The sequence below is a fragment of the Solea senegalensis genome, linkage group LG13 (assembly GCF_019176455.1).
Source record: "Solea senegalensis isolate Sse05_10M linkage group LG13, IFAPA_SoseM_1, whole genome shotgun sequence".
Lineage (NCBI taxonomy): Eukaryota > Metazoa > Chordata > Actinopteri > Pleuronectiformes > Soleidae > Solea > Solea senegalensis.
This window is the reverse complement of record NC_058033.1, coordinates 1,025,621-1,052,749: the sequence shown is the minus strand read 5'-3', so window position 1 is coordinate 1,052,749 and position 27,129 is coordinate 1,025,621. Positions and strand designations below refer to the sequence as shown.

Here is a 27,129-nt window from a genome sequence, read left to right as displayed (position 1 = left end):
GTATGAATTAATAACAGTTACAGTGCTAAAATGACCCCAGCTAAATCTAAGTAATTATAATTTTCTGATAACAACAGAAACCCAAATGGCACAATTTCCAAAGTGGTTTTGGGAGATTAAAATAATAATTATAAAAAATATAATTACTAATCATTCTTGTAAATGGGCTTAATTTATTGACTATTTAGGACACAACCATATACCAACTAACCAAAAACATAATGGGAGATATGGGAATTATTCTGGAGACTTCCAAGTACGGCCAATATAATAAACCGAACAGCCAGCCAACCAGAGGTAAGAAAGTAATTTGATCATTATGATCATAATGCCAATTAATGGCCAAAAAACAAAAATGTTTCAGACAAATATGTCCTCAAGAATCTAAAAAGTATGGGGCCGTTGTGTTAAATTAATAATGAACTCATTTTAAACAACATTTCAGATTCAAGCATTCATGTGCCTGAACATGACAAACATAGGTTTATCCAAGTATGGAGCTTTCCTCTGAGAACAGGTAAACTACTGCAACTGGACTGGAGCTGTGCTAAGCCAACACATTACAGTTCAAATTAAGGCTGCAACTAACAATCATTTTATCGATAAAGTACTTGTTTGGTCCGTAAACTGTCATAAAATGTTTAAAGATGTCGAGTGGTGTTTACCAAACCTGGAAATGATGATGCTCTCCAATGTTTTGTTTTGTCCACAAACCAAAAATGACAAAATATAACTAAGTTTTAATGAAACTTTATCAGAAAGCTTGCTTTAAAAACACTCAATCTGATGAATCAATTATCAAAATAACTGATGATTAAATTAGTCATCGATTAATCAAATAACTGTTGCAGCCTTAATTCAAATACAACAATCTTTTGAAAGGCCATTCACTGTGCACCACATCTGATGAACTCAACGCCGATTGTTGAAGCTCATTTTCATTTCAGTCAACTAATAACAAAAATAAATCCCCTTTTCAGGAAAAGCCAATATCACAAACCATTTTGTCACACTGCTTTCTTTGAACCCATACTTTTCTGATAAAATATTTCCATCCTAGGTAACATCTGCCATACAGACAGCAGTGCATATACTGGATTTACAGCGGCTCTGTCCCCATTGTCTGGAGGAACACATCTTTTCACATGTGATTTATAACACTGACATGATGTGAGATAGTCTTCTACAATCTTCTTGAGGTTTGGATTCATTTGTGATTAATGCCAACATAAACTGAGCACTGTTCATGTCAGATGGAATTACAAAGTAATGGCAAGATAGACACATCAACTCAACAGACGGTATGGAGCACAGAGAAGACACAGAAATATGTGATGGGAGCCTTTGCTTTTAGGTGAGCCGAATCATGGCTGGCATGGAGCAAAAGGCCTTTCTGCTTAAATCACACACGTAATGCTCCTCATGTGAGAAACATGCATGCGTATCATACAAATAAAATTATCAATCAAGAGGTTTACTGCATCTGACTTTTTCCCAGATCTTCTGTTGCACATTCACAGTCAAACTAAAAACTGCCAAATATATCACCCCATCTGTCAGTTTTCCTTACACTTGAAGTCACAGGAACTAGGCAGCAGTGCAATGGATAATGATAACTGTGTGAAACGAAAAGCTCTTAAATCTCTTTAAATCAAGTTAAAAGGCATTTTAATGTCCGTCAAGTGTATAAGAATTCACTGCTCAGGCAAGTGACTAAGATGATGTAAGAGCTTAACTAAGTGGCTACTTTGTTATATGTTGGATGCTGTAATCATCCGACTATAATCATATTACGTGTGTTAACTGCTGAGAATCAACAACAGCACTAGAACCGCTTAAATTCCTTGCATAACATGCGTCATGACAGAGCTGTCGGAGTTTCCGAACTACTGCTGGGGTAAAGATATATTAGCCATTTATAAGCACAGAACATCCAGGTGGGGAAGAGTGTCCCAATCTGCTTTTCTTACTTGCAATCTAATCTAACCAAGGATTATCTCATTAACACCTCAGATTCCAAGTGGAAACCATTTCCTCTTGTGGACCGATACCAAGATTGCTACAATGTATGCAGTATAATGATGAAAGGTGTACCATCAGTCAGCATCCATCCATCCATTTTCTACCGCAGGAGGGTTGCAGGGTGTTCTGTGCCAATCTCAGCTGACAAAGAGCGATAGGCGGGCTACACCCTGGACAGTTCGCCAGTCCATCACAGGGTCACATATAGAGACAAACAACCATTCAACCTCACTCTCACACCTACAGTCAATTCAGAGTGTCCAATTCACCTAATCCCCATATTGCATGTTATTGGACTGTGGGAGAAAGCCGGAGATCCCGCAAAATACAGCATATTTCGCTAAAGCAAATCAATACATATTATCACAGTGGCCAACAACATAGTGAAATATAAGATACTGCACTTTACCTGTCATGCAGTCCGATGGGCATTGTCTCCCCTCTGTGTACAGGGTGCTCCATACCCTCACCTATAAACAGAAACATGGCACTTTAGAAACTTGATTTAAGATTTTTTGCTCCAAAATACACAATTATGTCGGAAAAATTACATACCTTAGTTATTCTTTGAATGTTAGAACGTCATCTGCACTTTTAACAGAATGCAGAATAAATGCTTTACCAGTCTACACTGCACATTATTTTGGAAACAATGTATTGCCTTGGGGTAACAATATGTTCCACCGTTATAACTGAGGAGTCAACTAAAAACCAACAAGTCATATGTTGTCCATATCTGATAAGACACATGGAAAACAAAAACATAGGTAATAGTACGTTTCAGTACACACAATACACATTGATTTACATGCATTGGGATGATAATGAAACAGAAAAGCACTTTCATAATTCTCCTTACAGTATTTAACACGTACATGCAGTATAGTGTGTGTATAGTGTGGGTCAAAATATTGATTTGGTGACATATCGTCGTCCTTCCTTGCAATACAATACTCGATAAGCCAGCCAGATTAAAGGGCTCTCAAGTAAACAGTTCCTGCCAGTTTCACACGCTGGGCGTTGCTACTTAATGTCTCTTCGCCGTGGCGATGATCTAATGAGGGACACTTGGCCAGAAGTTACTTGGCTGAAAAAGAGGGAGTTACATTGAGCGATGCCCCATCCATGTTCAATACATAGACTTTATGCACTTTGTTCTCTATGTTGTGAATAAAAAGAGAAATCCTGCACACTTTTAACCTTTCACAACGTTTTGTTTTCTTCAGTTAGACAGATATCGTGATGTATCGCTAATTGATTGTCTTGCAATATATTGATTACCACAGAACCGCACGATAGTACTGGTACTGTGGGCCACGCATTGCATATCATAAGGTACCCTGTGATTCCCACCCCTGGATAGTGACCTGGATCCAGATTCAAGATTTAAAAAAAAAAAAAAACACGTTGTGAGAGGGGAGTTTTAGACAGTTTTGTTAATAAATAAAAATATCAACATTGTTCTGGAGAATTAAATAAATTAAGATATACTTGTGGCTCAGTTAAATTATTAGGCTTGTTGCTTTCAAACTTGATCTACAACCAGTCTAGCTGTAGCTTTGGAAAGCTCTACTTCCTTTACCAATCACCCATGTTGGTGAGAATGAATGGCTGTGGCATGGCTTTGAGCTCAATGAGTGCTTTCTCTAATTTTAGATACACAGAGGTTTATGGCAAAGAGTGAGGGTCTTTGTGGACTCATTATCTCCCGCTTGAATGTGACAGTTGCATCATATTGCTATACCTTGTTGCTTTACACAGAACTGGGCTAATGTGTGCTAAAAATATCTGTCTATCGCGTCACTTGACAGAAAAAGCATCTATGTCATGTGAAGAAAATAAAGTCACATTGTGAACAAAACAATGAACGCGGTTCATGAGTTGTTTCTTGGAGAATGACAACAGGCACAAACATGTTTTAGTACCGGGTGAAGTTTCTTTAAAGCTTGTTGTTATTGTAACACTTCAAATCATAATTTAGTGACGCCTATGCAAATGACTTAACTCTCAGGGGTTAGTTTAGTTTATATATAAAGCCAAGTGCGACGTGTTGGGAGAAACTTAAGTCCACGGCGATTAAAGCTGACATGTTAGCAAAGGCTTTGTGATAATATAATTTAATGTTAGTATATTTATGAGCCGCAAGAAAACTTTGTTTCGTCCGAAGAGGCAGCGCTGTCAGTTAGACATTGCATTGCTTTATTTTCCAGCCATGCTTTCTCTCAACACTGGCGTTTACATCCACAGTGGGGAGAGGCTAAAGCTAACTAGCTAAGCTAACCCATTTTAACATTCACATTAGCTAGCTCGAAATAACGTTAGACAAGAAGAGTCGGCTGTAATACGCTCGCTAAGTCGGTCATAGTTAACTATCCAGTGCTAGCTATGCTAGCCCGACTAACAGCAGCGTGAAAGACCGGGCTCTCGACAGGAGTTAGTTGGGTTAGTTGTTAGTTAGTCTGGTTGGTCGGTCTGCCACCATCAGCAAATGACACTAACTGACAGTCATCCGGATATTTGACGAGCGTCATACTCTATAAATGGAATTAAAAGAAGTGTATGTACAATCATTGAATTATGTAAAGTTAGAAAGACAGATGTCATACCTTCAACACCACACAACGATAACTAGCGTCCTTGTTTTCCTTCCCCAAGCCCCTCAAATCCACTTACACCACCACTGGAGCCTCCTTCCTCGTGTCGGCCAATCAGAATGTCGCTTACTGGCAGAGCAGCAGCATCCGAACTTTCCATTAGTGAAAGAGTATGGCAATCTCTTCTCATTGGCTCAAAACTTCCGTTACTAAATAAAGTGTCTCTAAAGAGTCCTTCTGCTTAGAGTCCTCACTCTGAGTGAGTGTTTAAACCTGGAGCGTTCACTTCAAATTCAGAGAGGAAGAAACATGTACACATGCAAGTGTCACATCATAATAGCTAATACTGTTGTTATGATTGTAACATAATGTGACACCATGGGATTGTGATCATATGTAATCTGACTGTGCATCAATAATACTGCCACTATAAATAAGCACTGATGAAAACAATAAAGGGTCTTTTCTTGTGCCATTGTGACTTTTTATTAAAGTCAGAAGTTTCACTCTATGTACATTGAACAACTCAAATTTCACTCACTCATCTTCTACTGCTTTATCCACATCCACATGAGGGTCACGGGGGGGTCAGTGGTGCCAATCCCAGCTAAGGTGGGGGGGTACACCCTGGACAGGTTGGCCACATAGAGACAAAAGAAAAAAGCAAAAAGAAAACTTCATGCAGGCAAAGGCCCTTGTTCCGACCCGGTCAAGAACGCAGGTCTCACTACACCAACTGTGTGGCCCCAACTCAAGATCAAATTACTAATTTAATGGAGAAAGGATGTACATTAAGTGTACATGATGTGATGTTATATCTAGGCCTGGGCTGGACACAATAACTTAAAGACCTAGAGATTATATATAACTGTTATATATATATAATTTATTCTACTCGTCGTTAATGATGCAGATGTTTAAATATCCTTAGAGCAGCGATGCCCACTTAATCCTAAAAATATTTGTGGGTAGTTACTTAAACCTTTAAAACAATGAGTAGGTTGACAACGAAATCTAAAGTACACAAGGTAATATTTGGGTGGAATGTACCTAAAACTTGAGTACTAAATAGATTATCAAAAATAAAATAAGAAAGAGACAATCCAAAGAAGCCAAGTACAAAACCTCTCATGAGGGAATGCAGAGCAAACTGTGAGTTTAGGGTTTAGTCAGCAACATTTAAATGTGACTGACTTTTGGCAGCTTGAAGAATGACAAATAATTACCCTTTGCAATTGAGATTCAAGCCGTGTTTGATGACATTAATGCCACCACAGCCTTTAATTACAATATGACCAAAACAAAAATAATGTATGCATTCATTAAAATGCACACCGACGCCTTCAGTAATCACTCCTACACCAACTCCACCTTCTTGTCCTCTCAAATCATTTAAAGTGTAAGCTCATTATTAATCAACTGATGCAATGATCTGGAACAAAGCTTTGACTGAATAATAAACAGACTCAACAATGTTGCTCTACAGTTATGGATCACGTATGCACGCAATATACAGCTGCTAATTTATGTGCATGTTTTACCACTTGCACTTAAAAAAAAAGCCTCCCACTGAAAACAGTAAAATGCAATTACATTTTCTAGTGCAGTTGATTTTCTGAATGTACAGTAAGATTAGAAGTAACAAGAAATGTGTTTTTGATGTAATTTATAGCCCATTACTCATGTGTGGTGCTCTGCACAGCATCTTTAGCATTAGTCCACATATGAAGATATGAAAGAGAAGTCTGTTCATGTTATGTAGTAATATGTAACATGTATAGCGTTTTTGCATTTCATGGTTCACTGATGTTTTTCAGCCTTTGAAAAATATTGTGGTGCATTATTGTTTGAAACAGCTATTGTGATGAGCTTTATTTACTTTAGTCTGACATTCACTGTGTAATGCAAGGATGTGAAGTTAAAGATATTAACTGTTTGCATATACATATATTTTTTGATTGACAGTCAAAATAGAACAATTTGATTGTGCTTTGCTAATTCCTTTGTTTCTAACTGTGATTTTTGGTTGAAAAACAAGAAAAATATCAGCACCTTCAGCTCTGCCTCCTGTCTTTTATAGAAGGTAATAATGTGACAGTCACATCCACATAAGACACTGTACCCACCCTGCATGTAATTAAGGCATCGTTATAACCTTGATTAATATATTGTGGATTGCAGGCCAATATATGGAAATAAATATGTCAAGACAAGGAAACACTTGAGCAACATGTTTACCTTTGTTGGTGACCTACTTTTCTTTAATGCACCTGAAAAATGCCTGAAGAGGTTGGCTTATTTATTACTAGTCATACATCTCTCTCACTGTTGGCAGATTTACTCTCTGGGTGACTTTTGTCTGTTTAACCCACTGCACCTTATGCAAATAGTTTGTGTTTGGTTTATGGCATACCTTTTTTTTATATATATCTTATGTTTTTAATTGAGTTTATTTAAATGCACCAAAACACCAAGTCAAAGTCCCTGTTTGTGTAAATGTACCGATTCTCATTCTGATTCCAAACCATCCTCGATGTGATTCCTGTGATCATCTTCCTTCTTCTCCCTTCAGGGGTCACCACAGCAGATAATCTGCCTCCATCTTGCCCTTTTTGACACCTCTGCCCTAAGGGGATAAATAAAGTATCTGTGACTTCGTTCCTCTTCATGACTTCATTGCAGTTGTTTGATTACACCAGTTGAAGGCGCTCTTGCCACGTCATCACCCGCAGCTGCCTTTACAGTACAGCAGAAGAAGAAGGGCGTCTGCGCCCCTCCCTTTGACTCACAGTCGTTCGCTGAGGCTGAGATGTATTTTGGTATCAATGGTTTGTTTATGTCGCTCTCCATTGGCTCCATTGGCTCCATTGGCTTGACAGCTCATCGGGTGCATAGTGTCGTGCAAACGCGCTTTTTGTGTCATTTTGTACGGACGATATTTTTCCGCGAATCAAAAAGCTCGTAGGTTTTGCCCTACGATCAGACTAAATGTGTTAGCCTAGCATCCTCTTATGTTATGACGTGACGTTAGACAGGAAAGTGGTTGTTTGACGACGCCGGGGCCACGTTTTTGTTTTCAAAAAAAAAACAAAAACAAAACTTGAAATCAATACGATTTTATCGTTCAGACAAGCACATGTATTCAATGCGTGATCCGCGCGCAGGTGAGGCGTCCACATAGCCAACTGGCGACTTCAACTCTAGACGAGCTAGCGAGCTAATCTCACGTTAGCATGGCGTCAGACACAAGTGACACCGAGGAATTCTATGATGCTGCCGAGGACGTTAATTTCACCCCATCTCCAAAAGTGTAAGGAAACGCACCTCGATCATGCTACACCTTCACACCACTCACTTCTTCTTGTCTTGACTGCATCTGCAGTGAGTTACAGGTGCTCGGCCAACTTAGCTCTCTGGCAGCTAAGTGGATAACATTTAAATATGCAGCTTGCTCACCACTATGTGGAACGTTAAACCGGCTATTTCAACAACAACAACAACAACAACAACAAGAAAATGCCACATGCAGCGATGTAGTCATTATATTAATCAACTGAATAGTGTTGTATATTACTGTGTCACCGCTGTCATCAGTGGTTTGACAGCTCCCAGAGTCCGAATCACATGATGTTATTCCCGACATGTTGGGAGTGTAGGGCGATGTTTGTTTGTGGGAACAGGTTCTTTGGAACTGTCTCCATACTGTTATTTTTACTGTAAGTTAATGTGGGAGCTTATTTTTTTTGCTCGGGGCTACAACGATGACGGAATAGTTTAATCCAGTAGAGCGCAAACCTTTGCAAAGGCCGCTCACTTTCCCACGGGATCGAGACACTCCCCTATTTCACAAGCCAGGTCAACAGTTGTTTTAAAAGAATCCTCAATCCGGGCTCGAACCAGCTCCTCTTTATGAGTTCTGCAAACATGTAACCCCTTTGGCTGAAGAGGTGATTTAATATATTGTAAAGTAGAAGAATTCCACCAAGATTAAATCTAATCATTTCACATCATCAGAAGATTTCATTAAAAAACATTACAAACTAATGAAGGGCTTATAACCAGTTTATAATAGATTTGAACCTCCACACATGAACCACCCTTTTGAATGTAAGTGGTTGTTAATCATTCAGAATATGACTGAATCATAAACCATCCTCTTCCGGACTGTCAGTAAACGTCATAACCGCATTTAGGGATTGTCATAATTGAGTGAAAAGAGTATAGAATAACTCTCATAGTCTTTTGATATTGCCTCTGTTTGCATTTTTGAACCTTATCTTGTTGTGTTTTCTAGGTCTCCTGCAAAGTTTGTCATTCCTTCACCCAAGGTATGTTTATTTAAACCCAGCTATTGTTGAAGTGCAGATTCTGATTCTGGTGTTTGTTTGGTACTTTCCTATTTGAATAATCTCCACTAATAAAATACACTGCTCTAACGTTAAGTGTCCTATCTAGAGGTGACTGCAGTGACCTTTCGTGACTTGATCTTAAGATATCGGTTAACTGCGTGAAAATATTAACACAGTCTGTAAAGTCATGAGTTACAGACTAGTAATATTCAACCATTTTGCCACGTTGCCTGCTTCCTTCACTGGTATAACCTTCGTGACAACTAGGAAAAATGGAAATGAAATGGAAATGACTCATCCGGTCTTCTTGCTCCGTCTGCCCTTCCAACAGACAGTTACAGTTGGAATTTAAATGACATTTGTGTGTGATAGAATCCAATTAAATGTCCTCTAATACACACCGAGTAGCATTAGCCCCGCCTCACGGTTGTGTGTGTGTGTGTGTGTGTGTGCGCTGTTGGTAACAATTTTTCATTGTTTTCTTGAACAGCTGCCGCAGAGATCGGATAATATTGCACAAGATGTTAGCTGTGGAGTCGCCACAGCTGAGACTCAGCCAGATGATTCCCTCCAGGTAATTTGTTTTTCCCAATTGTTCCCCATGAGTAGTTGACTCAAACATTTGGAGTCAAATTCTCATCTTTTATTTTATTTTCTATGAGAAATACTCCACCACTGCCCAGGATTTATGTGGGCATCATACTTGTTCTTTTAGTTTATTTAACACATTTCCTTTGTGGCGTTGGATCATGCATCATAGTGTCTGTATTCTCCCTCACAGATCATTGACAGCATCATTGAAGAGAGTCAAAAGGGAAGCACTGAGGAGGTCGGTGAAGTGGCTCAACTGTTCGATCAGCTACACGTTGATGGAAATGCAGAATCGGAGCCCAAGGAAGAGATAAATGCTCAGGACGTTTCCGTGGAGGTCGCAGCGCCGGCAGTGGAACCGCAGCTTGTTGACAGACAAGAGGAACGGCAGGAAAGTGCATCGGCAAACGGAGCAGGCTCTATACCGGCCCCTGAACCCACAGGTTTCCCGGGGCCGTCAGCTTTGTCCCAAGAACATGTTCAGCCCCCAGACATCACCAGCACTATTGGGCCCGGTCAGTCGTATGTGGCTGTTGTGGTTGCAGAGGGGGAGCAGGAGCAGAGACCTGCAGACATCTTAGATCAGGTTCCATTCTCAGACGCGCCCGCTGACCCCTCAGACTCCTCGGGACCGACCAAACCCCCACGTCAATTCACTGTAGAGCCAGACATTGTAGCCAGCACCAAGAAGCCTGCTCCCTCCCGCCCGCCCCCTCCAAGTGGAGGTCCTCCACCGAGACCGCCTCCCCCATCATGGCAGGGTCTACCTTCCAAGAAGTCTCAGGAGTGTCTGCGGCCCAGTGGACTGGAAGGTAGACACGAAAAACCTCATTTGTACTATTCAAAGTTGCGTGCGCTTAATCACCAGTTTCTTATTAAATGAGGTGTTGTATTGTGTTTGGGCTGAATGCTCAGTGTCTGCAGTCAGTCCACTCAGTGGAGATGCTCTGGAGCCTTCTGGCCTGGTGTCACCCAGCAGCACAGTCAGGAGTTTAACCAAAGAGCTGCAGCATTCCTTGGACCTGGCCAGTGCCACCAGTGGTGACAAGGTGGTAACGGCACAGGTTAGTGAGGCCTCTAGAGTGGAACTCTCACAAGTGGAACTCTCCTCATCTGTTGATCTGTTGGACCGCTGTTTGTTTTGTTTTTTTTAAGGAAAATGAGGATGAACCGGCATCGTCTCAGAGCGGAGGACAAACTCCAGGCCCTCAGCGTCCTCGCTCCAACTCTGGTAGAGAACTGACAGATGAAGTAAGGGTTCTTCTTTGTTTCATCCTCCAACCTTTCAGTGAACCAAATTGACTTTGAGTGTTTGCGATTGTAAAATAGGAAATCCTGGCGAGTGTGATGATCAAGAACCTGGACACCGGTGAAGAGATCCCTCTAATACAGGCCGAAGAGAAACTTCCAGCCGGAATTAACCCGCTCACTTTGCACATCATGAGGAGGACCAAGGAGTACATTACGTAAGCAGAAATAAATCATTCCAGGGAGACACTGGAAACTGTTTTCTGTCCCCTCTGACAGTGATGGGTTCACATTTCCTATCCAAAAATAACAAGCAGTCCAGTATTATTAACACACTCAAGGTTCATTTATTTTAACCGTCAATGTATGGTGAAAAAAAAAAAAAGAAGGAAGAAGCTGATGATGAGTTACACTTTTTTCCCTCAGGAATGACGCAGCACAGTCGGATGACGATGACAAGTCTCAGGCTCCGCTGTCGGACACCGACGGAGGGAAACTGAAACAGAAAACGTGAGGATTAGTTTGTTTGTGACTCCCCACACACACACACACACACGTCTAACCACAGTATCTAATGTTATATATCCTAGGACTCAGTTAAAGAAATTCCTCGGGAAATCTGTGAAGAAAGCCAAGCATCTTGCTGAGGAATATGGAGAGAAGGCGGTCAACAAAGTAAAAAGTGTGCGTGATGAAGGTAATATATAAACAAATAAATGCAGCCAGGGAAAGAGCTTTGGATGCAAATGGATGTGGGCAAATTATGGCAACCGCGTCTTGATCAAGCGCTGCATAATTGTAGCACGGAGCAGACTGAGCTGCTACATGTATTTGAAAGGATCTGCCAACTTGCCCGCACATGCTTCTGAAATATTAATGCTCCCGTGCATGTGAAAGCCTTTCATAATTTAGTATTCTGTTGTTGCTGGGCTCAGTGTTTCACACAGACCAGGACGACCCGTCGTCGAGCGATGACGAGGGAATGCCTTACACCAGGCCGGCCAAATTCAAGGCCGCGCACAGCTTCAAGGGCCCTTTCGACTTCGACCAGATTAAAGTTGTGCAGGACCTGAGCGGGGAGCACATGGTAAGTGGATCTCGGATATCGCTGTTCGAATACTGCACTAAGTAGGAATGTCCTCAGATGTGATGGGAAAAAACCACACTCTGAGGGAGTTTGGGCTGAGCTGCATGAACGTAATCTGCCCTCAAGTCAGATTAGAGACCACATATAGTAGAGTATTTCTAAAGTGTCGAGGTGTACTACTTGCACTTTTGAATTTGCGTTAATTCCACCTGAGATCGCGTCTCTCGGGGCAGATGTTAATTCCAGGTGTGAGCCCGTGTTTGTTTTTCGAGCATCTTATGTCTCGTCCTCAGGGAGCTGTGTGGACAATGAAGTTCTCTCACTGCGGGAGGCTGCTGGCAACTGCCGGCCAAGACAATGTGGTGCGCATCTGGGTCTTGAAGACTGCCTTTGACTACTTCAATAACATGAGATTAAAGTACAACACTGAAGGTATCATCATCGTTGTCATGGGTGATGATTGATTGTTGTTGTTTCGATTCCCGGCTGTAGCTGCAGTAAATGTCTTGTTTGGGCTTCTCCAGGTCGAGTTTCACCTTCTCCCTCTCAGGAAAGTTTATGCTCCTCTAAATCTGACACTGATCCCGGGGTGAGTGCAAATGATGACATGTTTCATACGACGGCGTTTTTTTTAATATACATCAAGTGCGTCATAGTTTATAGCTTTGAGGTTCAAGTTCTCCCTAATCGTTTTTAAATGTTTTTATCTTAGGCAAGTTGTGTTCCAGAGGACCCAGACACAGAAGACCGGAGTGCACCGTTCCGTCAAGTCCCTTTCTGCAAGTACAAGGGTCACACAGCTGATCTTTTGGACTTGTCCTGGTCAAAGGTATTTATTTTTATTACCTTTACAAATTGGGTTCGTGCCCTTCACACATTTAGACCCGTTCTTCTCTCTTTCTAGAACTTCTTCCTGCTCTCCTCTTCGATGGATAAAACGGTCCGATTATGGCACATATCCAGGAGAGAGTGTCTCTGCTGTTTTCAGCACATTGATTTTGTCACGGCCATCGCTTTTCATCCCAGAGTAAGTTGACTCGCCTTGTGTTACTTCTCTTCATCAAAGTTCCCCGGTCTGTATTTATAGTAGCACTCCTTCCGTGTTCCTCAGGACGACAGGTACTTTTTAAGCGGCTCTCTTGACGGAAAGTTACGACTCTGGAACATTCCAGACAAGAAGGTGGCGCTTTGGAATGAGGTGGACGGCCAAACGCGTCTCATTACTGCTGCCAACTTCTGCCAGAACGGGAAATACGCCGTGATCGGCACGTACGATGGCCGATGCATCTTCTACGACACAGAGGTAACTGGGTCAAGCTGCTCTTTGCTTTAATGAGGTTTTCCTTTTTTTGTTAGTTCGCGTCATTGCATTTTTTTTTTTTTGTGTGTCCCTCAGCGCCTGAAGTACCACACGCAAATTCACGTGAGGTCCACGCGAGGCCGGAACAAAGTTGGACGCAAAATCACCGGGATTGAACCGCTGCCCGGGGAAAATAAGGTAACGTGTGATTTCCGCGACGCAGACTTCCACGCGTCTCATGAATGTGACTGAAATGAGGGTCGTTGAAACAGATTCTGGTGACGTCCAACGATTCCCGCATCCGCCTCTACGACCTGAGGGACTTGTCTCTGTCCATGAAGTACAAGGGCTATGTCAACAGCAGCAGCCAGATTAAAGCGAGCTTCAGGTGAGAACGCGTTAATCTTTCCCTATTATTATTATTATTTTTATTATTATTATTATTATTAATAATAATATTCCTGTTAATAATAATAAACTGTGGGTTTTGTTGTGGGTCTGTCCTCCTCCAGCCATGACTACTCCTTCATAGTCAGTGGGTCAGAAGATAGGTATGTGTACATCTGGAGCACTTACCATGACCTGAGCAAGTTCACATCTGTACGACGAGACCGCAACGACTTCTGGGAGGGAATTAAAGGTGACATAAAACCTTGATATTATATATTATGCGAAATAAAGCTGAATCTGTCATTAAAGCTTTACTCGTCTTTCAGCACACAACGCGGTGGTCACCTCAGCCATTTTCGCCCCCCACCCGGGCCTCATTGTCCCGGAGGAAAGTATGGGAGAGAAACCAGAAGCGGAGTGTAAGAGCCTGGACTCGACGGACTCTGAAACAATACCCTCAGGTACAATCCCCTGGATTCATTCATTCATTCATTCACAGATGACGCGACATCAAGCCTTTTCACTCACTGCTGTAAAACTCAACTGTTTGTTTCCACAGGAGCCCTGAAGACGGACCACACGGAGGTTCTTCTATCCGCGGATTTCACTGGAGCCATCAAGGTTTTCGTCAACGTTAAAAAGTACTGAGCACTTCCGAGGTCGTCGGCTCTTCGTCGGCTCTTCTCGTTCCTGGTGGACATCGGTCCCACGGACCCAGAGCAACTCTCCAGGAGTCTTTCGTCGTCTCCCAGCTAACGGTTATCGCTCTGAGACGGAGAGCAGTCGGAACCTTTTTCAGGACAACAGGAAATCAGAACGTGGGTGTGATGGACGGAAGAAACGGACGCGACAAAGCAGACCATGCCGTGGTTTGCGGTCACATTTCTATTTTTTATTTTTAATACCAAGCAACTGTGAACGGTTTGGCGTTAGGAAAAAAGAAGCGGGTGAATTGCCAAACCTTTTGTGTGGTCTGATCAGATGTTCTGATGTAAAGACACAGTCAAGACGGAGTACAACGCTTCGACTATTTGTGATCGCTTCGAGCACCTTACTCGTTTCCGAAAAAAAACTCAAGTTTACTCCTCAGAGGTGCGAGACACTGTCCTGTCGGTCACAAATTTCAGTGTGTCCTGTGTTAACACCGTTTGTCTTGAGTGCAAAGTGGTTAAAAAAAAAAAAAAAAAAGATTTCCAAGCTATTTGTGCCTACAAAATCTAAATTGCTTTTCTAAATTCATTTTTTTTCCAGGCTTTCATTTTAAATATACAACACATTTCAATGGATGACAGTGAATAGAGTTTATGGTACAGGAACACTGTACACGCTCACAAATCATTAGGGCTGGGTATCTTCAATTTTCAGAGTACTGGCTCTTAAGTACTTTTGATACATTTCTTTGACCAATGAAAGCACATTTCATTCAATAGTATTGTAAATTGACGATATAACATTGCACACTTACTGCTTTTGTAAACAACCAAATGATGCTCAATTCATTTCCTCAATAAAAATCCACTTTAAAATGTTTCTTAACCTTTTGTTTCCCCTTGAAATTGAACATTTCATTAGAGAAACAGGAATATTCTGATACCTGGTCATGTCTCACACACACACACACACACACACTGATCATCAACTAGGATTTATTTTAGTGTCAGATCTTCGCAGCAACATTTTACGTTGTCATTTTAAAAACAAACGTTAAAACAAAAAATATATTTAACTAGTTACAGTGCTCAATCTTCATCATACAAAAGAGTGCTGAAGCTTTTGTTTGTGGGAAATGAAACTAGGGACCGGGAGAACAGACATGTGGGTCAGTTCACAGAGGCGTGCACTGTCCGACCCATGAACACAGGCGAGCTAGAATGGAAGAGGAGATCTCGAGGCGAGAGTCAGTGTTTGCTCTTCTTTGTTTTCTTGTGGGAGCGGTGTGGCGACCGTGACCTGGACTTAGCTGCCTTCCGGACTGGAGACGGTGATCGGGACCGTTTGGACCATTTGGGTGACCTTGTCCTGTTAAATTAGTAGAAACAGCAACTTCAAGAACAAGAATACGTTGGAGCATGATAGAAAAAAACTATCTTGGCACGCACTTTAGAGGAGAGATGCTTGTTGATTTTCGAGTCTTATCAGAATCTCTGCTGCGTCCTCGTTTTCTGTCGCCATCGTCACTTCTTTTGCTCCTCTCTTTGTCCCGTCTGTCCTCCTTTGACCCGTCCGAGGACTTGGATGTTGACTTCTCATTCTTTTCTTCGTCTTCAAACTCCTACAGATGAAACATACCAGCCAGTGTAAATACCAGACCACAGATGCAGCTCAACTCTTTTCATGACATTTTTAACAAATTGAGAAAAGATTCTGGGGATAGTGAATAAGAAATTTCACAACAATGCTGTTTGTCGACACAAATCTTACCTTCCGTTGCCTTGCCTATCAATTTGGATATTGCACTTGGCCACATTGTGATTATTTGTGATTATTTGTACAGCCCTAGTTTGAGAAATGGGGTGTTTCGCCCTAAATGAATGGTCAAAACAAACAAACAAATGGCAAAGTTGGCTAAAGAACACTTGGTGGTGCCTAAAGCGGAGTCATTTTAATATTTAAAAGCTGCACTCCAGTAAAAATAAGCATTTGTTTGGTGGATGTTTTATATAAAATACAATCACAACACACAAAAGTGTAGTTACACTATAGTTCCATGTAGATGGTGCACATAAGGATGCACACCTGTTACCTGTTTAATGTCACTAATACTGTTCTTTATGAGGCCGACTGATATTATAAACTTCTAATGACGAGCACATTCCTAATTTTACCCCTTTTTGTTAAGTTAAAGTTTAAAATAAAGACGATGACTCTGCAGCTGTGTGAGTGGACGCAGTGATGGGGCTCACCTTCTTCAGCAGTTTGTTCCTGTAGTGTTCCACTTGTTGCTGAATGCTCATTCCAGACTTCCTTGGCCTTTTCCCAGATTCCAACTCATCCTGGACCTTCATGACCTTTACCTGTGTCAGATGGCACAAAATGGCTGAAAATGCTGACATAGCAAGGAACTGTGGTGTTTAAGGGAAATGGGAGTGAGGGAATTAGAATTTGGTCACGCACCTGACGCTTAAACCTTGAAAAACAAACAAAAACATCGTCCTTCTCCAATTGAACACTGTATTTTTGCTTAAATATGATGGCACGGCAACCACAGCTTCTAAAACACTGTCACACAAGTGTGCACTTGCCTCCAGCTCTCTCATCCGCTTCCTCTTGCTCTCAGACATCTGAAAGCGGCGCAGTGAGCTCTGGAAATCGACGCCGTCATATTTGGATGATTCGCACGAGTCATCGGTGCCGTCGCTCCCAGAGTCCTCGTCGGCGTGCTGCGAGTTGACACTGTCACCGCGAGAGAGAGAGAGGGAGAGGGAACATTGGTGTTCACATAGACTGTGCCTCCTCATAGACGACGCGTTCATACCAACTACAGCAGCTCACCTCACATTTACTTCATCTTCGCCGTCGTGTCCCACCACAGTGTCCCACTTCGACTCAGCCTTGGCTGCGAGACAAAGAACAAAGATGAGCGGGAAGACCCGCGGCGGAGCGACATGGCACTGAGCAATTCTCGACCCAGTTTACCTCGAGGAAATGTCCCGGTGCCACTTGTCTTCTCCCATTTAGACAACGGCACTCTGGAGAGAGGAGCATTGCTGTCGTCCACTGGGGTTAAAAAGAGACCGTTGAGGACAAGGACAGACTTGAGACGTCTAAAATGTCTGCTAAATTTCATAATCTTTGATTCTATCTATCAACTAGTGTGTCGTAATTAGTGAGGGAGAAGCCTTGGTTTCTTATTATATGATGATAATAATGACCCTTTTTTTTTTTCCAGTCTGTAGTTCGTGCACAGGAACAGGAAACCGAAGCGCGTTACTCACGGGGCATTCCATCGATGTCATCGTTGGCCACAGGTAAAGGAACGCCGTCCAAGTCGTCGACAGGGACTCCATCCAGGGGGTCCCAGCCCAGTGGGCAGCCGTCCAGGTCTTCCACCGCAGCTCTGTCCAGGGGCAAACCATCTAAAGGCGTGTTGTCCATTGGTGCACCATCAAGATCACAGGATTCCTCCTACAGACACCAGCGAGTGCATATATTTGTCCATATGTGAGGTTCAGGTAAAACAAAATGAACTGGTTTCTTCTTGTACTTAATGAGTGCTCACCTCTGCGGTCTCTGTGGGCTCCTCCACTGCTTTGGCAAAGCCCAGAAATATGTTCTGAAGGTGGATTAGATAAGGCTCAGGGTAAATGGCCCAGTCTTCCCATGCTCTAAAACAACCCATGACCTTTTGCTGTGGAGTTGACAAGCAGACATAAAAACATCAGGATTGTTTTTTTTCTTCCTCTGCATTTTTTTGATGTTCTTGTGCGACAGACGTGACAGACAGAATGACCTTGAACTGCTCGGCCTGCAGCCTGCCCTGTATGTTTCTATGTGCTGCATTGAGGTCTCCAAATATCTGGGCTAGATTTGTTTCAAAACTGGGGAGAAAAAGAAAAGAGGCAGAGACGAAAGAATTGTGAGACGATCAGACGGAGACGACACAAAACATAACAAGTGTGTTTGACGAGTGATTGTGTGAGGTCTCTCACTATTTACGATAATATGATGCACCAGGTACTTTGGCACACGAGTTGTGCAAGACGTCCGACACCAGATACAACCTGGCAATCTGTGTGAACGTGGACAAGAATACTTTACAAACACATTCTGCGTGAGTTTATTTATCTGAAAAGCAAAGAGGATGTCACATGCCTTCTTTTGAAGTGGCGTCTGGAGCAGGGAAAAGGACTCAGTGATGTGTCCCACGACTTCCTCTGCTGCATCTGCTCGCTCCAGACAGAACAACATGGCACTGGCAACGTCTTCTCTGCTTGGGGTGAGCTCTTGAAGCGTCGTCTCCAGTCTCTGCCTTTGTCTGAATGGTTTGCACAGACGAACAACGGGCCTAAATAAATAGTCTCAAGCACGGAAAACCCTACAACCACTCGAAATGTTAGTCAATATCATGATATTCCAAGGAAGTCTGAAGTTACAAAAATCATTAGAATAGTAGCACCAATGAATGCATTAAATGTATTACCACCAGGTGGCAGCAGCAGCAAGTGTCAGTGTCGTGGACTGGACGTGTGCGCTTTCGGAGGTAATGACGTTTACAGGGTTCATTGAATGCACCACTGTGCGTTGTGTGATTTCATGAAGTCTTAGGGCAGTTGTTTTTTATGATTTATTATTGGGAGGAAAATCACACTTTAAATGAGCCAATGTAGCCATTAGCACTTCATTAGTGCTTGTCAGCAGCGACCATGGCTGTGGAGCCTCCACACAGAGCAGTAAACCACTGTAAACTGTCTATATCATAATATATGAGTCCATTAACTGTCTCATAACAAATGCTAATGCTGCAAGACACACTTACTCGTTTCTGAGCTGCCCTTTCTTCACCTCCTCCTCGGGGGGAGCGTCCTCCTCCACCTCTGCCTTCTCTTCACTTCTCTGCGAGTAGTTGTGGAGGACAGGAGGTCTCCATAAAGAGCCTCCTCGAAACAGACGGAAATCTGTGGTTGTCCACTCGTTCGGGGACTCTCCCTGTGGAAGGGATGACGAGCAGAGAGCTGATTACTTACACAGGAGACATATCTCTATCTATTATCTCCTATCGCTGGCGTATTTTTAATAAAGCAGGTTTTGCTGTGAAGACGCACCTGGAGGATTGAGAACAGTTTCCAGCGATAGTACACATGATCTTGGCTTTTGTTGTCAAAAAGGAACCTGAGACCACAAAGAATAAGACGAAAATAACAATAATCGTAACATTAAATATCTTGACAAGCTCGACAAGGTCACCAGACACAGCGGCGCTTACCTGTACTCTGGGTTGTTTTTCTCCTTGTTCATTATGATGGCTTCAAATACAGGCCCTTCACGCACCACAAACTCTATCATCCTGTGAATGAGGAATAATAGATTCCTGCGGGGACAGAGGATTGTATCAGAGCAGGTTCTGTGTCTCTCTGTCAGACAGAGCACTATCTTTACAGTCAAGTGTGAAATACTGGCTCACCAACTGACCCTTACCATGTTATTCAATGTCACATCATTCTTTTTTTCCTTTCATTTTTCTTTTAAATCTGTTGCACATAATGAGGTGACAGTCCATGTAAAAAAGAAACCTGTATAGCAGTGTCGTCTACGTTGTGTCAGCATATTTTGATTTACCTGAGTCACTGTGTCCATGAAAGGGGTCAAATATAACAACCACAACCTCTTACACTTACTTACAGCCCAGGCCATAGCTTAAGTTTGCCCATTTTCTTCTTTATTGACGAATAATTAATAATAATGCCTCTACTTCAGCTGTACTTAAGGGCTGAAAAAACAAATGTAATCTCTAAATTGCAAGTTCAGACATTACCATATATAATGTAAAAAAATGTAGAAGTACTGAATTAAAATATAGACAATGTAATGGTCCATTAAAATGTACAGCACATACATCACAAATGTGATATTTTTCCCTGGTTGTACAGCCACCAAACTTGAAATGTGTTCTCGAGATATAAACTGGAACATGATGTGATAAGTCACCATATCGTTTACGCGCTGTAGAATATCTAGAGCTGCAACTAACGATTATTTTCATAATTGATTCGTCTGTCGATTATTTTCTTGATTAATCGAGGAATCGTTTGGTCCAGAAAATGTCAGAAAACCTTAAAAATGTTGATCGGTTTTGGTCAAACCTGGGAATGATGATGTTCTCAAATGTCTTGTTTTGTCCACAAAGCCAAAGGATTAACCATTTAATGATTTATTTGTTATCCAGAGCAAAGAAATGAAGAAAATACTCACATTTAAGAAGCTTAAACAATCGGAAATCATGGAAAAAAGCTTCTAACCAATTAATCAATTATCAAAATAGTCGTCGATTAATTTAGTAATCGAATAAAAATCGATTAATAATCAATCATCTACTTCGTATGTACTGAGGTTTCAGAAAAACAGTATCCATAGTCTCTATTTTAACGGAGTGTTGCGATATTTCTGATCTGTGCTGGTGAAACACAGTCATATGAAGTGGAACCTGAAACATCACTTTCTTATCTACTTCTGACATATTCTGACTTGGTTTAATATAAAAATCTATTTGCCTTCTAGCTGTATTGGTCTGCAGTGTCTCAGCCAACCCACAGGAAACCTGGGGGCTCAAAGATATTGGTGTAAATCAATGGCTCTGACAGTTGTTTACAACGTCTGCTGCAATTCACTTCACAATCACACTACACTCCCTTGATATGATGTCGGAAACAGTCAGACTCACCAGCAGCAGTGGAACAAACTAGAGGGCAAAATCAACAATACTGTATATAAATAAAACAGGAAAAATGACATCTATAATAAAGAACCCCTCGGGCTGCAGATGTCATATTGTCCACTTGAATTTGAGATGTACATGCTTGGCAACCATGTTAAAGACAGAAACAGCTCAAGTTTGTGTTACACACAGTCGATCGTAGTAAGAAAAGTGTGAGTACCTTTCAGACGGGATAACCACTTTGACTACGGCTTCGGACAGAGTCTGTTTTTCAAATCAAATAGTAAAAATATTAACAAGTGACCACGTGTACAGATGAAACACTGCAGGATACATACAGCATAGAAAACAACCATAGCATTCACAGTCAGTGACATGGGGGAGGGCGACACAGCTCAACAACTGCAGCTGATGTTTCTCAAATATGGAACCATCTAAAACTATCTAGCAAGAATTAGTATTTTTCTATGAAGCATAAACATTAATACAGAATCAACCTTTTACCATACGGTTTTACAACGTGATGGCGCACATCTACACAGTGCGTTACTTTTACAAGCTTTTCATTTTATGTCAGGACAGATGAAGGGAACATCAGTACTGCGCTACTCAAGTGAGACAGTTCACAAGTGAATTCTACTGCTCTTCAGCAGTTTGAAAGGATAAACATGTCGCCCCTGCGCTGCTGGTGTATACACACAAACGCACCCTCAGTCAGGTCTGATAGTATTGCTTGACAGAGCCAGTTTTTAGATGAGACGCAGCATACAAACAATGTTAATTGCTACTTATTTCTGTTAACAGATCAAACAGAGAGTATAACATAATCAAAATGTTCATGCCACATTACATATACTTATCCTGCTCAAGTATGAACTGACTGCATTTGAACATGCGAGACATTTTGAGTTGTCTTTTTCGAGGCCTCATCCTTAACTTTCAATTTCAACACTTATCATTAATCACAGAACTGACGATGAAACCCCACATTAATGCAGACAGAACATGAGACAGGCTTACCTTGTCAAGCTCCACTTTGGAAACGCCCAGTGGCTTGGTGAAGTCATTGCGAAAGCGACCCCTGGGCTGAGCGTTGAAAGGCAGACCTGAAGGGGGTGGAGGTGTGGCTCTCACCCCAACTGGTGTGTAGAGAGGCTGAGGTGGGATGCGAGCTGGTTTTCCCCATCCCAGCTTCATTTCAAACCCCATAACCACTTTACCTACAATATGAAACCCACAATCAGTCTTAGAGAGTGGAATGTAATTACTTTGCATGATGAAAGCAATGGGAGGTGGTTATTAGGTAAATCAGTCTTATTATAAACGCCCCAATCAGATCTGGTATTAACATCATCCCAAGAGATCCGATCCCATGTGGACAGCCTTAAGTATGACTGTACGCACGTGTCCTGTGACCACATGTGACCGGATCTGGCGCACCTCATTCTCACGTTCTGTTGAGTCTGACTGACAGGACGAGAAGGAGAGAGAGAATAAAGAGGATAAGAAGCTCTAGACGTGCTGCTGTGACATGAAATAAGATTTTAACCATTTAAAAAAAAACGGGAAATTGTGTAATGATCAATGTTATATTGTGGTAGTGGATACAAATAAATCAACGTACCAGTAAAGAGTCAAAGGAAGTCAGCTGTGGAGGTGGTCACTGATTCGTAACGAGGACAGATTGTGTTCTAAAAGTGCCTCTAAAGTAGTTTTTTGTGATCAGATATGAGGACACATTCAGAACAGGTTTGGGAAAAATTTAGTCCGGGACTCAGGATGGATGTTAACACCAGGTCTGACGGGGGGACAATGTATTAGTTACCATCCAGTGCAGCCAAGGCTCGCTCCGCATCCCTCCGTGTCATGAAAGCCACAAAGGCTCTGTTGGACGTCCTGCAGCGCTCCTCGTCAGTGCGGGGCCACATAATCTTCACACTTGCTAGTGGACCATACTTACCAAACTCTTTGCAGAGAATCTCCTCATTCATCTGAAAAGGAGGATATTCAAGAGATGAACAAGGTGAGAAAGGTATAGTACTGTGCTGCCCTGATGTCAGTGTGCAACTTTACCTTTGGGCTGATGCAGCTGATGTAGAGGTTCGTGGTAGTTGGCACTGTTAAGTCATCATATAATGCTGTAGAGAAAAAACAAACTGCTTAGTGTGATTCGGAGGATAGCAACAATGTCAACATGTCGAATATCGATAGTGAAGAGTGACCCTCACTTGATCGTCCTGATAATGGTACATCCGGATCTCCATATCCTCCTCCTCCTCCTCCTCCTCCTGGGTCACTTTTCTTCCTTTTATGCCTTTCCTCACGCTCTTCTTGTATTCTGCATTTATTCCACATATAAAACAGACTTACACTTACAAACAAAGACTTTAAGTGTAACATGATATCAGGAAGATTTGCCTCTCACAGCTTGAGTTCTTCTTTGAAGAGTTCGAGATTGCTCTTCTTCTTTTCGTCCGCCCTTCTTTTAAACGTCTGTCAATCAAACGAGACAGCAGTCGTGGTGATGATTACACGTTGCAAACAACAGTGAACATTTTAAGATCAGTGTGAATACAGTGGCTGACTACAGTAAGTATGCCTCCACGTGTACGTGACAAAACAAAACTCACAGACTTTTTGCTGTCAGCAGATGATAGCGGTGAGACATGTTGGGACACAGGGACAAGCTGTGTCGCGGGTCGATACAGCTTACTTTTCTTGATTTCTGCTGCTTCCTCCTCTGAAAAAAAGTTATATAAAATGTAATTATATAAACAGCCATGGTATTTTAGATCTGTACACAGGAGGAGTCGCGGTTACTGGCCCCATTTTGTCTGTCTAATCTCACAGCAGCCTTCTGCCGAATTAGGTAAGCACCATTTGCCTTCTCACAGACATGATAAGGAATAAGGCTTAGCACCTTATTCACATCAATGTCATAATGCACTGACAACTATGGCTTCCCAGAGTGAGAACTGCGGCGAAGTCATTGGTATTTTTGATGATTCTTTTCAGTTCCCTTTTTTAGTTATTCTTGAAAAAAGATAACTCATGAATCACTGACGGGACGAAAGAATGACAATGAAGCCGCATCCTTTTGTGATGCTAAGTTGAAAGCCATGAAATCTTAGCCACTCACCTTTAGTTGCATTCACGATACCACCGCGGACAAAGGTTTTCACCCTGCGTTTCTCACTGGTCTCAAATGACGCCACAAATTCCTCAAAAACCTCTGCTGCTTTTTCTTCCTCCTAGAAAGACACATGCAGTGTATACTTTATGCTGCATGCATTTTGATCCCAAAAATCTAAAATGTTAAGGTTGGTGATAACTAGTTCATTTTATTTGGAAAACATTCACCCTATTTAAACAGATAATATCTAATATTATCACATCTTCAACCTTCTTACCTTTTTCTTGAGCTCTTCTTTTTCTTTCTTTGTGAGTGTTTTGATGGGAGTGACAGGTTTTCCCTTTTTATCTGCCATCCTCACACTGCAAAACAAAAAATATACTAAAATAAAGTCATTGAAAAACTATTCATTTTGTAAAAATTGGTTAACAGCCCAAGGAAGAAATGATTAGAATATGGTGGTGATGCAGATACAGAAACTGTGTAGAGGTGTCTGTGAATTTATTATTCAGAATATTGTCTTAATTGGGTTAAAGGGCCAGTGTGTCGCAGAATTGGACAGTATAAAAGTTGAAATGAAAATCTTTGGTTTTCACGTCCTATAGAATAAACCTTATTTTGCAACAACCTGAGTTTACAGAGGCTTGCATCGTGCACCGCTGTTCTACAGAAGCCCAAATGGACAAACCAGCCAGAGCATGTGTTTTGAGTTTTGAAGTTTTGAGCTGACCAAGCAAATGGAGAACAATAGCGTCCTTTCAAAGGTATGCAAAGGTCACTGTAGTTCCCTGAGGTGCTTGGGAAAGAAAGTGATGAGTAAAGTCCTCCTCTGTTTGTTATACTCTGCAGACTCGCCATTAGATGCCAATAATTGTTTCACACTGTACTTTTAATAGCATATTATTATTAATATTAATATTGCAGTAGTGGGTCAGTGAATTATTCATTTCTCAAAAGTCCCATGACATTCCTAGGCATATATTTTATTTATTTATTGTTATTTTACGAAATACGTTTACATTTAGTAATGAGAAATGGTTCATTCATTTCTTTTTAACTGAACAATGGGTCCTTTGCAAAGCAGCCATTTTTACATGCTTTGGCAGGAAAAGCACAGGTGTTGCTGATTGCACTAACGGCGACTCTTTTCAGCTCATGAGGACAGACAGCGCGACGAGACCCGGTGGCACTGAGGTAGGGAAACAGAACATAGTCATCGTTAATTTGATTATTTACACCTGTGATTTTATTACTGTGACTGCTGTGCAAAAATCTAATTATTCAAATTTTAATATCTTGCAGGGGGGGTCTAGTTTGAGAAAGACTTCTGCTCTGGGGACAGAAGTGGACCTTTATTTACAGTCTATGAGCAGCTTATAGACGGTTATCTTGAGAGTCTTTATTTGCAAGGCAGTCGAGCATCACTTGATTAGTCTGCAGGGCAAATGGACGTTTCCATTAGGAATAGTACCGAAATAACCGGCCTGCGGGTGTTTCTTCAACACCTGCAGCCTATTCTCATACAAAGGTCGGCGTCTTGTCGAGACAGTCTGTTGTGTTCAAAGTCACCGTTTGTTTTCGGCACACCTTTCAGTGCGCTACGCATCTCGCCAGCACAGCCATCAAGTAAAGGTAAGTAAAATGCAAGTTAGAACAAGGGCTTTACCGTTCCAAACTGAACTATGATGGAAACATGGCAATAGAGGTCCCAGTTCACACTCTGGACACGCCTGCCTTAAACATACTAGTGGCACCTGCCCCATGGGAGCACACTCGGTGCCCTTTTAATTTTCGCCCCTCCAAATTTCTGTGCACGCCACTGGAGACATACACATGTAGCAGTTGCCAAAACTGCAAGTTAATTAAATGATATTTGTATACATACATTATTTGAAGGCACTGTACATAGACAACATCATGGAGGGAGAGAAACCCAACAATTCCCACAGTGAGCAAACACTAGGCATCAATGGAGAGGAAGAACTCCCTGAGCATTTTTTAACAACACAAAGCTAGTTTTTCTTTAAAACAAAACCCCCACTGACTGTCTATAACCTGCTAAAACACACGAGTAAGGAAAGTACTCTACAAACGCTACAGACATGTTTATATCGAGGCCTGGACTAAACACAAACTGCTAACGTTAGCTGGTGACTGCACCACAGAGTGAAAGCTAGCGTTAGCCTTTTACATGAGTTATGTTCTGCTCAATCCAACTTCCTCCACTATCCACGTTGAGTTAGTGTTATTATCTCAAAACAAAGCATGCGCGTACAGTATAAACGCTCTCTTCATCACCTCAGTCGCTAACATCTGCTAACTCTGCTCACAGCAAACACAGCCATCCTTAGCAACAAGCTAACATAACACTGTCTGCCTGCCTGCATCACCACACAGGAAGTTGATTTAAAAAGCACAGCACGCGCATGCAGCTGCTCGTGTTGGTTATAAAACTGTGACTTACAGTGTGTCTCATGCTACTGCTTCACCATGTCGGTTGCGACGACTATTGGTTTTCATCACAACATGCTATTATGGAGGAGTGATGTGTCCGACTGGAGCTGCGGAGGGAGACAGAAAACGCCCACTTTGTTGCTGTGGTGCTTCATAATGAACGAGACACTTTGAGAGGACGCGTGCATATTCATACAAGCACTTATTGTGCATGTGCATAATGGAAAGCCTTTTTAACGTTTAATCGCCAGGTTTGACTATGTGGAATGGTGACGTCCAGGGCCGGCACAAGTCTTTGTGGGGCCTAAAAGACCTATTCGCACAGTATTAGTTTTACATGAGGAGGTGGAGTAAAGTTATTATTACCAGAGGTTATCTGAATGTATCATGTCAGTAATCATTAATGGATGATTTTTAGTAAAAAGGTCCGGAACAATTCAATATGTGCGTAGATATTCCATCATCTGCTGTTTACGGGGAGTGTTGACTGTTGGGGTGACTTTTTGTTCATAACCGGTGCCGGGTTCCAGGGCCCTTGTCGGTGCTCCGGGTGACTGGGTAGAGTGACAGAACATCTGGGGGGGGGGGT

General features: G+C 41.9%; 3 protein-coding genes across 3 annotated transcripts in view; 1 reads left to right on the top strand and 2 right to left on the bottom strand.

Annotated features, from left to right (window-relative positions):
• Positions 1–4,691, bottom strand: part of klhl13 (kelch-like family member 13) — a 30,165-nt gene extending 25,474 nt beyond the window's left edge. The window contains exons 1-2 of the mRNA XM_044042670.1: positions 4,629–4,691; positions 2,432–2,492 (exon numbers count right to left, since the gene is read on the bottom strand). Of these exons, the coding sequence (XP_043898605.1) occupies positions 2,432–2,484 (53 nt within the window). The 5' untranslated portion in view covers positions 2,485–2,492; positions 4,629–4,691. The remainder of the gene's footprint in view (positions 1–2,431; positions 2,493–4,628) is intronic.
• Positions 4,692–7,381: 2,690 nt separating this feature from the next.
• Positions 7,382–15,111, top strand: wdr44 (WD repeat domain 44). Its single transcript, XM_044041542.1, has 20 exons — positions 7,382–7,926; positions 8,911–8,944; positions 9,456–9,539; positions 9,747–10,368; positions 10,472–10,620; positions 10,712–10,807; positions 10,886–11,022; positions 11,231–11,314; positions 11,395–11,501; positions 11,740–11,891; positions 12,185–12,323; positions 12,416–12,480; positions 12,604–12,720; positions 12,796–12,918; positions 13,003–13,194; positions 13,288–13,389; positions 13,464–13,579; positions 13,704–13,831; positions 13,908–14,042; positions 14,141–15,111. The coding sequence occupies exons 1-20, from the start codon at positions 7,850–7,852 to the stop codon at positions 14,227–14,229; spliced, it is 2,748 nt and encodes a 915-aa protein (XP_043897477.1). The 5' UTR covers positions 7,382–7,849; the 3' UTR covers positions 14,230–15,111.
• Positions 15,112–15,210: 99 nt separating this feature from the next.
• Positions 15,211–26,677, bottom strand: zgc:163098 (uncharacterized protein LOC100037380 homolog). Its single transcript, XM_044041544.1, has 24 exons — positions 26,551–26,677; positions 24,364–24,448; positions 24,093–24,204; positions 23,584–23,693; positions 23,379–23,446; positions 23,182–23,291; positions 23,027–23,091; positions 22,779–22,944; positions 21,974–22,173; positions 21,174–21,217; positions 19,505–19,609; positions 19,344–19,410; positions 19,058–19,227; positions 18,394–18,556; positions 18,231–18,310; positions 18,032–18,119; positions 17,801–17,929; positions 17,517–17,706; positions 17,218–17,298; positions 17,074–17,137; positions 16,824–16,974; positions 16,485–16,595; positions 15,681–15,853; positions 15,211–15,600 (listed from the first exon to the last, which is right to left on the bottom strand). Exons 2-24 carry the CDS (start codon positions 24,439–24,441, stop codon positions 15,480–15,482), a joined length of 2,646 nt encoding a protein of 881 aa, XP_043897479.1. The 5' UTR covers positions 24,442–24,448; positions 26,551–26,677; the 3' UTR covers positions 15,211–15,479.
• Between the last annotated feature and the right edge of the window lie 452 nt (positions 26,678–27,129).